We start from the raw sequence: 12028 nt of genomic DNA on the forward strand, positions 1-12028 counted from the left end.
TACTTATTTATTTATTTTGGCTGCACAGGCTCTTTGTTGCAGGTTTGTCTCTAGTTGCAGCACATGGGTTTACTTGCACGACGGCATGTGGGATCTTAGTTCCCCGAGCAGGGATCGAACCTGCATCCCTTGCATTGGAAGGCAGATTCTTAACCAGAGGACCAGCAAGAAAGTCCCTAGGCCCCATTCTAGTGTTAACACATATTAATGCATTGAGTCTTCACAACAACCCTGTCGTTTCCATCTTAAGGATGAGGAGACCAACACAAAGGGGGTCAATCTCCCATCCCAAATCACAGGGTAGCCTCACCCTCCCCAGATTCCTGCACATCCTGGGCCAACTACTTCCTGGCCATCTCTCTCCTCCAGTGGTCTCTTCTTGCTGGCTGCCCACTCTCCGAGTGATCTCTTCTCTGCCAATCTTCTCTCTTCCCCGCAGTGGACCTTCCCATAGGGCTGCCCAGGTGCAGGTCTGGGGCCATAAAAAGGACTCCATTACTGGCATTCAGCAAACAAGTGCTGAGGAACAGACATACCTGTTGCTGGAAGGCCATGTCCATGGGCTTCTCCCTCTCTCCCCTCACAGGGGAGTTGTCTCCCGCCGCCACCCCTCACCTCCCTCTGCTCTCCTCCCTTCTCCCACACCCAGCTTCCTGCTCTTTTCACCACCCTAGCCCAAGCAGCCTTCCTGAGCTGCAAGCTGTTCCCCCAGCCACCCCACCCACATCTGCCCTTGGCCTTGCACACCCCGCTTCTCTCCAGCCCCACCACATAAGGCTACCCGAGGCACCAGCCTCTCTGAAGGGGGTGGGAGAGTAGTAAAGGGAGAGCAATGCAGCTGTACCGAATGCACTTTTATCAGGGCACGAGCACAAAATGTCAAATCCTTCCTGAGCTTGTTACCTGTCTCCTGGTTCTATGGCAAAAGTATCTGCATGCCCCCTCCACCAAGCCAGCCTGCACCTCCCTTGGGGAATGTCCGCCTCCTGCCATCTCCTTCCCTCCAGGAGGTCTGCATGTGATGGGAGTCAGGCACCCTGACTCACCGGGCCCTCACGTGGGAACAGGTGGTTGGCGGGCTGGGACCGCTACCCCATGGATACCCCTCGCCTTTTATCCCAGAGGGAGAGAGGCAGGAAGTGAGTGTAGAAGAGAACTGCCATTGAGGGCTCTGTGGGTCCCTCCTTCATCCCAGCCTCCAATTCCCCACTTGACCCTCCACCCTCACGGCAAAGCATGAGCCTCAGAACCAGATCCTTTGGGGAGAAAAGTTGATTCATCTACTGTTTCCTAGATGGCAGCATTTCCACGAGGCTCTCAGGGACCACGGTGGATGGATGGTGTGAATCTCACCACCACGATTTCCCACATGCCCTAGTACTGGGCAAACCTAACTAGGTGGAAGAGACACCACCGCCCGCAGCCCAGCAGTGACTGGATCCCAGCAGTAAGAGCCTCCTGCAGCTGGGGCAAAGTGAAGGGAGGCTCAGAGCGTCGGAAACGAGAGCAATAGGGCCGCTTCCCTCCGCAGAGGACCAGTTGGAGTGGGGCAGGGTTCTGAGCCGCTCCCCCGACCCCTGTCAGCAGAAAGGGCCGGGAGCCAGGCAGGATGCCGCAGGCCTCCGGACCGAGGACCAAAAGGAAACAAGACAGGAGGGCCGTGCGGGGGAGGGCGGCTGGAGGCGGGGCGTGGGCAAAGGGAGCCGCTAGTCGCCCGCGCCGGCCCCCAGGGCGCACCGTGAGCCTCCGCTGATCCCGACCTGCGGGGAGTAGTTTCCCCGCCTGCCTGCCCCCCGCAGTTCTGCCGCCCCTTCCTGCGGCCTACGCCCCTCCTGACTCCAGGGGCGCCCCTGGATCCAAGACCGCCCTGCTCTGGGGCCGCCCCGCCGCCCAGCGATCCGCCGAGCGTTGACTGAGCGCCTGCTGGACAGGCCCTGCTGACCGGCGGTCCGAGCCGCCGCCGAGGGTCCGGGCCAGCAAGGGGGGCGGGGGCGGCGAGCGGGAGGGAGGCCCCGCGGGGACTCAACTCGCAAAGGAAAGGACTCCTGGGACTTCAGTGCGTCTGGCACCCTCTCGGCCCCTCGCTCCGCGTTCGTTCACTCCCGGCCGAGCGGCTCTCGGGCACACGGGGCCCTCCGGGGCGCCTCTTCCCCGCGCGGGCTCCTGGGGGCGCGGCGGCGTGGGCCGCGGCTGCCGACATCCTGGGCGCCGACTTCCGGCACCCTGGGAACCCCCAAAGTGTCACTGGGAAGCGGGCACAGGGTGGAGCCAGCCCCCTGGGCTGCACCACCCACATCGCGGACCCAGATGAGCCCGAGGCCCGCAGCTCCCCCTACCCCTCCCTGGACCCTGGCCGTCCCTGATGCCCGATGGCCGGGGCTGGGTGGGTTCCTCGGGCCGACTGCCCCCTAGCCCCGTCTCACGCGGTCCTGGCCTCCACTGTCCCTGCCTGGACACCCTGCCTGGACGCCCTCAGGCCTCCTCTCCCTAAGCCCACTCCCCCATGTCCTCTGAGGTATCCCAGCCGCTGCCTGCAAAGGGCTGTCCTGGTTATCTCCTGGGTCTTACGAACTTTGTTCCTCCCAGGGGCTCGGCCCTCCCAGGGCAGAGGCTGTGGCCTCCACTGCCCGGTTCCCAGCAGTGCCTGGCTGGCCCTGCCCCACACCGGCTGGGTGGAGGCATCGGGTTGCGGTGAGCTTCCTCTTCCTTAGAACTCTCCCGGAGGTGCTGACCCTTCCCCGCACACAGCCAGAAGCCCCCTCCCAGGCTCCCATCCCTGGTCATGTTTCTCCCCGCAGGGCGCGGTGTCCTAGCTGGCTCTGGACCCCCAGGGTCTGCCCAGACATTGCCCAGGGAGGCCTCACCCACCCCCATATCACAGAGTGATATGGCTGTGAGGAAGATGGGAGGTTGCCCCAGACTTCCTGGCCCTGGAAATGTCCGGGTGCTCCCCAGGCCTCCAAACGGGGGAGGGGGGGTGCAGGGCCAGCCCCGCCCACCTTCCTTCTGCTTCTTCTCCCCAGTGGACTCACTTCCTGTCATCTCAGGCTGACTCTGCCCTCAGGATCCTAGTGACACAACCACTCACCAAGCCCAGTGCTTCTTGTTTAGGTTATTGCCAAAGAACTGAACATGTGAATGAGGAGTTGCTGCAGCAACGCCCTGTCCACGCTTCATTCAGCCCCAGGTCACTGCAACATTCCAAAACACACACCCCAGGAAGCCACTTTCCCTGCACTGGCATCGGGGCCGCTGCCAGCGGCTCTACCTGGAGGGGCCCTTGTCCCGTTCACGGCCAGAGCCCTCATCTGCAGGAGCACATGGCACCAGGTGCTGATAAACACTCATGGCTCAAATGAATGCATGTGGGGGAGCCTGCGTGGTGAGTCTCAGGCCAGCCAACTGGCAGGGGCCCTGGTGCGGGCTCCGGAGTGTCATAGGGCCCAGAGGCAGCATGTGGCAGTGGAGTGGAGGAGAAAAGGGGCCACGGGGCTCCTGGCTGCCTTGCACTGGACATGATCTGCAATCAGCCCAGGAGAGTAAGCGTGTTGAGAACCGGAGACAGGCCTGGATGTTGTCACTTGGCTTCAGCTCTTCAAAGTAACAGCTTTATTGAGATATCATTCACATACCACACAATTCACCCATTAAAAGTGTAAAACTCTGGGGTGTTTAGCATATTCAGAGTTGTGCAATCATCACCACAATCGACTTGAGAACATTTCCATCTCCCCAAAGAGGCTCTGTCACTCCCCCGGCCCCCCAGTACCTGGCAACTACTAATCTGCTTTCTGTCCCTACGGATTTGCCTGTGCTAAACAATTTGCATACATGAATCACGTGAGACATTGTCTTTCACGTCTGCCTTCTTGCACTTGGCATAATGTTGTGGGGTCCATCTACATTGTGCCGTGAGTCACAACTCCATTCCTTTGTATGACTGAGCACCACACCATCGTGTGTCTTCCGTCGTACGCACTGACCACATTCTGTCTGTGGAATGCGGTGCTTCTGCATTTTGGCTGCTAACAGTAATGTGGGAACGTCCATGTGCAGGTTCTTGCGTGAACATATGTTTTCGCTTCTCTTGAATACACACCTAGCAGTGGAATGAATGAGATCTAATGGTAATTCTCTGTTTAACTTTTTTTTTTTTTTTTTTTTTTTTTTTTGCGGTACGCGGGCCTCTCACTCACTGTTGTGGCCTCTCCCGTTGCGGAGCACAGGCTCCGGACGCGCAGGCTCAGCGGTCATGGCTCACGGGCCCAGTTGCTCTGCGGCATGTGGGATCTTCCCGGACCGGGACACGAACCTGCGTCCCCTGCATCGGCAGGCGGACTCTGTTTAACTTTTTGAGGAACTGCCAGACTGTTTTGCACGGCCGCGGCTGCATCCATTTACATTCCCAGTAGTGTGTGAGGCTCCAATTTCCCCCCATCTTCCCCAACGCTTGTTACTTCTCTTTTATACAGTTATCTGTGGGGCGTGAAGCAACATCTTACTGTGGTTTCATTTGCAGTTCCCTGACAGCCAGTGGTGTGAGCATCTTTTTGTGCGCTTGTTGGCCGTTTGTAGCAGTACATTCTCTTTGAGGTAATGTCTCTTCAGACCCTCTGCTGTGGCCCAGAGTTTCCAGAGAGAAGGACTGAGGAAGTGCCCAGCAGTTGGTGCCCAGCAGCTGGAGGCAGCAGCGGGTGGGGCACGAGCTGGCACACCCTGACCCTCCCCCACCCCCGCTGAGCTGCGGGGCCGGCTCATAGGGGGTGTTTCCGGGCTGTCGCTGCTCCAGGCCGGCCGAGGTTTCACTTTTGGATCTGGGAAACTTTGGGCTGTGTGCTCGCTCGGCAGCTCCGGGGCAAAGCCCTCCGATCCCAGCCAGCAGAGCGGCCTGGCTTCAGCTTTGTGGGCACAGGCACGTTAACAGTCACAGTCACGGTGAGCTGCTCCCACACCCTGCTCCCCACCCCTGCGCGCCGCACCCCACTGCCTGCCCTGGCTCCAGGGTGGGGCTCTCCCTAGTGCTGGGTGGGGGGAGGCCAGCTCCTCTGGGTGGAGACCTGGTCCAGGCACCCTTCTGCGGCTTCCCCAAGCCCCCCAAGGACTCGCAATCCCAGACCGGCTTGGGGAAGCCCAGGCCTCTGGGAAGGGGGTGCCCTTCCCAGCCCGGCTAGTTTGGGCTTAACTCCAGGTAGGCCCTCTAGGTGCTCCTTGGCCCACTCTCAGACTTCAGACCAGCCCTGAAGCTCAGAGGCTTCCTAAGGGCCGGCCCCCGTGCCTGGAGCCCAGATGTCCTGGGCCCTGAGTCGGGCCCACATTGGCTTCTGACCCCTGAAGACAGACTAGTGGCTCACGGAGCTTTGGGCACAGAGAAAGCCCTGGAGGACATGTCTAGGAGCTGGGGACACTTTGGCTGGGCCTTGCTGTGGGCCTTTGCACCAACGGCCCAGGAAGTGATGGCTTCTGTTTCCTCCCCTGCCCTCTGAACACCTCAGCCAGGGGGGCAGCTGCTACAGCAGACAGAGCAGTGGCTTGGGGTCACTCTAAGGCCCCAGCCTTGCCCTGCCCTTTCTCAGTGGCTGCTTTTCGTGAGCAGCCCTAAGCCTTGTTGAAGTGACAAAGTGACAAGAGGGCTTGGTGGGTGGCCGGGGCTGCCCCCCCGCCCCAAGCACTGAGTCCCAGGGCTTTCCTGGGCTTCACGTGGGCGCTCTGATCGCGTGGCCCGAGTCCCACTGAGGGCTGTGAATGGCGTCCCACCCTGGAGGTGCTCATGGCCCCTTGGAAAGACGGATTAGTGGATGACCGGGTGGACTTCTGCTCATTTTTGTGTTGGGTGATAGTCAGCAGCAAGCGCTTTCTGCCGGTCAGAGCGTCCCAGGACTAGCCAAGCAGGACTGCTTTGGAGGGAAAGAGCTCCCCATCACTGGAGACGTCCAAGTACCTACCTTCCCCCTCTTCCGCCCGCCCTCTTCCAGCCCTGCGGGTGCAAGGCCTGACCCAGCTGCCCTCCTCAGGAGCATGGCATCGGCCTTTGCGAAGATGGTCAAGAGTGTGGTCCGGGAGCTGGACCACAGTGGGGAGCTCACCCCTGTGGACAGCCTGCAGAGCTCCACCAGCTTCCAGCTCTACTGCCTTTTAGGCAGGAAGTCCTCGAGTTCACGGTTCTGGAGACACCGCTACACACGTGTCAACCTGTCCATCAGGGACATCCTGGAGCCCGACGCCCCGGAGCCAGGTACCCCACTTGGCACTGAGTCAGAGCCATGGGACGGGTTGGGGGAGGAGTGGGCAGGCCCGCTGCCTCCTGCTCTGGGCCTCTGGGCTCTCTGCTTCCAGAGGGCAGGCACTTTGCAGAGGCCCCTCCGCCCGGGCGGACAGGCGGCAGATGGTGGGATGGGCCTCAGCTCTGGTCTTGCTCCAGCTGTGGAGCGTGGCAGCACCTTCCATTTCCACGACGCTACGGACGGGCAGCTGCAGGGCAGCGTGGAGCTGGCGGCCCCAGGACAGGGGAAGCTGTCGGGCGGGGCTGCGGTGTCTGGCAGCTCCAGCGCTTCGATGAACGTGTGCATGCTGCGAGTGGCCCCCAACACCTGGGAAGCCATGCATCGAGAGAGGTGAGCCCTGGGGTGGCGGGGCCCTGCTGAAACTGGGAAGCCCCTGGGTCAGGACCTCGGGGCAGCAGGAGTCACAGGGGGTCTCTGCCAGGCTGAGGGAAGTCCCAGAGGCAGGGGCGTGCTGGGACCAGTGGGCAGGGAAGGAGGCTGCAGAGGTCCTGGGGGCCTGCCTCCTGCGGGCCAGGGCGGCCAGGCAGGGCCCTAGGGTCAGGGGTCAGACCAAGTCCCACTGCGAGGGGGCTGGGCTGCTGGGGTGGAGCAGACCCAGGGACCCTGGGGAGGAGGACCATTAGCTCAGAGTGGAGACATGAGATTTGAACCCGGGGAGCGGCAGGGAGTGGAGGGAGAGAGCAGCCAGGTGAGCAACCGGCCAACAGGGTGGGCTGCTCCAGAGGTCTTCAGGTGTCCGCCCATCCCCACTGGACCTTGTCTTCCTGCACCCCACCCACTCACAAACATTGTCGGGAGCACCAGGGAGGGAAAGATGGGTATCCCGTGCCTGGGCATCCCCAGAGCTCTTGGTCTCCTCGGCCGTGTCACTGCCCCCGCCCCCCATGGCCACAAAGGCTGAGGTCCAGGGAAGGGAAGCCCGTCCCGTGGCAGGGGTAGGGGAGGGCAGGTGCCCCCCTGCGAGCTTCCCATTGGTCCGCTCGCCACAGGCGCCTGCGGCAGCCCGAGCACAAAGTCCTGCAGCAGCTGCGGACCCGTGGGGATGACGTGTTCGTTGTGACCGAGGTGCTGCAGACACAGAAGGAGGTGGAAGTCACCCGGACCCAAAAGCAGGAGGGCTCAGGCCAGTTCGCACTTCCGGGAGCCATGTGCTTGCAGGTGCGCGGCACAGGTCCTGCAGTGGGCTCGGGCTGGGGAGGCAGGAGGGTGGTGCCCCCAGGCAGCGGGGTAGGCCCCTGCCAGCAGCACCCTGTTACATCCGGCCCCCTAACCCAGAGCCCAGTCCTGAGTCCATTTCCGTCCCCCAGGGCAGAGGCGAGGGCCACCTGAGCCAGAAGAAGACGGTCACCATCCCCTCGGGCAGCGTCCTCGCATTTCGGGTGGCCCAGCTGGTTATTGGCTCTGACTGGGGTGAGCCAGGATCATGGTGACTTCTGGGGCCCAGACTCCATGGCAGAGAGGCAAAGAGGCCTGGAAGAGCCACCAGGGGTCACTGGGGGCATCTGGTTGCGTAACTTCATGGGTCGGGGTGGCCGAGGGTCCCTTGCTCTGGCATTTGGGAGGTTGGGGCACAACGGGGGTACTGCACAGGGGGCCCCAGCTGGGGAGGGAGATGCCAGGTGCTCCGCCAACCTGCTTTCCCCATCTCTGCTCCTGCTTGGCTGCCAGACATTCTCTTCTTCCCGGACAAGAAGCAGACGACCTTCAGGCCACAGCAGGAAGGTGAGGCCTGTGGACCTGGGCAATGGGATGAGCGGATGAGGCATTCTCCTGCCCAGCACAGCACAGCCGGGCGACGCACGCATGCATGCACACACACGGGTGACACGGTGACAGGCTGACACCAGCCTGGTTCAACCTTGCTCCCTGTCCCGGGCTGCCAGTACGGGGGTGGTGGTGACAGGCTGTGAGGGCCGAGGGGAGGCCTCAGCCCTCTCTGGCTCGGGGACCCACCCCTGCACTGGCCAGCCCTGCCTCGTCCAGGCTACAGGCCCTCCTACATTGCAGGTGGCCAGCTGCAGCGGTCCTCCTGCCCCGCCTCCGTAGGGTTCCTCTCTGTCCACTTCAAGTTCCTGTCGGGTCAGTACCTTCTTGGCCACCCCCCTGGTGGGCTCCCCTTCTGCCCCCCTGGGGTCTGCCCTCCATAACTAGGGCTCCCCGGGGCCATGTGGGCACCTGGGCAATGGCAGCCCTGTCCCCACAGACGGGCCCATGGAGGACCGGTTGGCGACCACCGAAGACTTCCAGGGCCTGCAGGCAGAAGTGCGGGCCTGGGCCGTGGGCCTGGAGGGCTTGTCCAAGGAGTCTTGCGGGCAGCTGCTGGGGGCCCTCGGGCAGGTGCTGCGGGACGAGGCCGCCCTGCAAGCCCTGGATGAGTTGGTGAGCGGGCTGGGTGGGGCGTGCGGGGGTGGTGGGCAGGGTGGGGGGGTGAGCTGGGCAGGGCGAGCTGGGGCAGGGTGGGGTGGGCGGGGCTAGTGCCTGCGCCCCGCCCCCACGCTCACCAGCCCGCCCCACGCCCTTACCCCCAGCTGGAGCACGGTCTGCGTGGCGGGCTTTTGGAGTCTCGGGATGGTCCGGTGGGTGCTGTCCTCGAGTGCCTGGTGTTCTCCTCCAGAAGGCTGGAAGAAGAACTTGCCGGGCCCGTCTTCTACCTGCTGCAAGCTCTAGCTGGTGAGGGGCTCTGGGGGTGGGACAGGTAGGGAGCAGGAATGTGGGCTTCCCTAGCTGGCCTTCCGGAACCCCCTCTCACCCAAGTTCTCTCCCCAGTGCTGAGTGCAACCCAGCACGTGCTGCTGGCTGAGGTGCTGGAGATGGGGGCCCTGTCGGGGGCGTTCAAACTGGTGAGAGGGCCCAGCTTGTAGGGGAGGGGCTGTGCCGGAGGTGCGGACCCAGTGCATCTGGGCTGGGGCGGTGTGGGTGGTGCCAGAAGCATGGGGGCCCCTCTGACAACCTCCCGCCCTGTTCTGCCAGGTGGAGAGCCTTCTGGAGCAGGGCACCCCATGGCAGGAGCCCAGGGCCGTGTCCCTGCCGCCCGAGCTCCTGGGGAGCAGCTGGGGCTCAGAGGCACCCACCTGGGTCCTGCTGGAGGAGTGCGGCCTTGAGCCACAGGTGGGCGCCCCCCAGGTGTGCTGGAAACCGGAGGCCCAGGGCTGTGCGTATGCGCTTTACGCCTGCCTGGCACTGCTATTCAGGCTGAGCCGGCTCTGCTAGCCTGCAGCCCGCCCGCAGGGCAGCTCTCTAGTCGGGGCAGAGTTCGTGCCCACCCAGCTGCCAGGAGCCACACCCAGCCATGTGGGCAGCTCCCCACAAGGCCTGGGAGTTGAGGAAAGCCAATAAACGTGATGAACAAAGGGAAAATGCTCACTGAGCTTTTGAGGGGCCCTATGTCAGGGGTCGGGACAGCGATGGGGATGGTGCCTCCACATGGGGAGGGACCTGGGGGCTGAGAGCAGGCATCTCTCCCGTGGGGCTTAGGGGGCATTCCCTGTGCTGCACCCGATCACTCTGTAGTAAGCAGCCACGTGGCCAGGCTCCTGGCCCCCTCCCCCAGCAGGCTGGCCTGGAAGGAATGGGACAGGGCGATTCCAGCCCTCAGGATGGTTCTCTGTCTGCCTCAGGGAACTTGAGAACGTACTGATGCAGGTCGCGGGGGGCCGTCCTTGCCCTCCGGGGCTGCAGAGAGGACAGGGAAGAGGTGTACTGACAAGCAGACAGATCTGCACTCCTGGGGCTGCAGTGGGGCCCCAGGGAAGTGACCCAAACCAGAGAAACTGGCCTTTGGGGTGTGTCTCATCCAAATTAATTCGCTCAAAGGTAAGAGTCTCTCAAGAGGAGGCCTCTGGGCCCCTGAGTCGCAGTCCCTGGGCCTTCGGCAGGGCTCAGAACCACCCTGGACCAGGGAGCCTGAGCCTCTCGGCGGGGGGCGGGGGGGCGGGGGTGCCCCACGTGCAAGGAGAGATAGTAACTGATTCAGCTAAGGAGTTATTCTCATCTTGGAGCTTGAACAGCCAGGAGAAATTTGCCTCTCCCCATGGGAGCCAGTCTGCCATCCTCCGCTTGGTGGAAGGCGGGGGAAGCCGCGCTCCCCTCCTGTCAGGCTCACCACTGCCTTGCAGCCTCAGGACTGGCTAAAGAGAAGGGATGGTCGGCCCTGCTGTGGTTGGGACATTAACCCCCGAGAAAACTCAGGATCCAGGCCAACAGTAAAATTAATATTAAAACAGAGGGTTTGGGACTTCCCTGGTGGCACAGTGGTTAAGAATCCGCCTGCAAATGCAGGCGACGCGGGTTCAAGCCCTGGGCTGGGAAGATCCCACGTGCCACGGAGCAACAAAGCCCGTGTGCCACAACTACTGAGCCTGCGCTCTACAGCCCGCAAGCCACAACTACTGAGCCCGCGTGCCACAACTACTGAAGTCCGCGTGCCTAGAGCCCGTGCTCCACAACAAAGAGAAGCCACCACAATGAGAAGCCCCCGCACCACAACAAAGACCCAATGCAGCCAAAAATAAATTTATAATTAAAAAAAAAAAAAACCAGAGGGTTCCCCAAACATTCCAGATCCTGGTACAGAAACTGCTAGAAGGGACCTCCCTTCTAGCAGTGCATAAGACTCTGTGCTCCCAATGCAGGGGGCCCAGGTTCGATCCCTGGTCGGGGAACCAGATCCTGCATGCATGCCGCAGCTAAAGAGCCCGCATGCTGCAACCGAGAGCTTTAATGCCTCAGCTAAAAGATCCTACATGCCACGACAAAGATCCCGTGTGCCGAACTAAGACCTGGTGCAGCCTAAATAAATAAATGTTTAAAAAAGCAAACAGAAACCCCTAGAAATCTACCCCTCACACAGGGAGAGGAGAAGCTGGACGCCTCTCAAGCCTGTCTGTGTTCACCAGGGCCCACGCCCCTCCTTTGGGAACCTCATTAGGGGGACTTGAAAGGCAAAACCAAGGGGAACAGGACTGGAACAGCCTGGATAGCCTGGACACTCACAGACCAGCGATGCTCACCTGGGAGCAGGGCTATGGCTGCACTGATCCACCTGGAGCCTCCCTGAGGATCCCAGCAGAGAAATCCCCGAGAAGGGTTACACTCCCAGGACAAAGCAACGGGCTCTAAGTGAAACTGGCAAGCAGGGAGTGTAGCAGGGCTTCCAGCGATGGGGCAGGGGACCATGGCAAGGCAGGTGCACACGAGACTGTGATCATGCAAGAGAAGCCTGCACTCCAGATGGCCTGCCACAGGGAGGAGGACGGGCTCCCAGGCCTAAGAAGCCCGGGCATCACGGAGGTGTCGCGAGAAGCGGCGGGGCACTGCCTGCCGAGCCCTCAGCTGAGGCTGCCTCTCCTTTCCAGTGGGCCTCACTGTGGGGTTTGCCACTAGCCTGCCCAGCTGTGCTCTGCAGTGGGGCAAGCGTGTGCCTGGTGGGGGAAACGGGCATCAAATGCTCACCCAGCTCCTGGCTCCTGGGCTGCAAGCAGTGGGGGCCAGGCTTGCTTCTGCCCGTGGGGGCTGCCACTGAGGCCCACCGGGCTCCTGCTGAGCCCAGGCCCAGATCCAGACCGAGTCGGGCAGCTGTGAGGATGCTCCTCGTGGGCCCCGCCTGCAGCCATGGAGAGGAGGGGCCCCCAGGCCTGGGAGCTGGAGCCTTCTTGATGGGTGACAGGCTGAAGAACCCCGAGGACATTCCCACCAACCTCCCTTCCTTCCCTCCTCCTCTCTTTCACGGGGGTCTGACAGCCTCCTGG

The 12028-nt window shown here is 62.1% G+C and overlaps 1 protein-coding gene across 2 annotated transcripts; it reads left to right on the forward strand.

Moving 5' to 3' along the window:
* The first annotated feature begins 4641 nt into the window (after positions 1-4641).
* Positions 4642-9638, forward strand: GSDMD (gasdermin D). 2 transcript variants are annotated; one of them, XM_081258099.1, is made up of 11 exons: positions 4642-4935; positions 5973-6232; positions 6419-6611; positions 7271-7439; positions 7589-7691; positions 7950-8003; positions 8289-8360; positions 8485-8660; positions 8810-8951; positions 9048-9121; positions 9252-9638. In XM_081258099.1, the coding sequence occupies exons 2-11, from the start codon at positions 6016-6018 to the stop codon at positions 9489-9491; spliced, it is 1440 nt and encodes a 479-aa protein (XP_081114225.1). In that variant the 5' UTR covers positions 4642-4935; positions 5973-6015; the 3' UTR covers positions 9492-9638. The 2 variants fall into 2 exon arrangements, with proteins under 2 accessions (XP_081114225.1, XP_081114226.1); XM_081258100.1 differs by lacking the exon at positions 4642-4935 and adding an exon at positions 5060-5188.
* Positions 9639-12028: the final 2390 nt, after the last annotated feature.

This window comes from Mesoplodon bidens (assembly GCF_964165515.1).
Source record: "Mesoplodon bidens genome assembly, chromosome: 16".
Lineage (NCBI taxonomy): Eukaryota > Metazoa > Chordata > Mammalia > Artiodactyla > Ziphiidae > Mesoplodon > Mesoplodon bidens.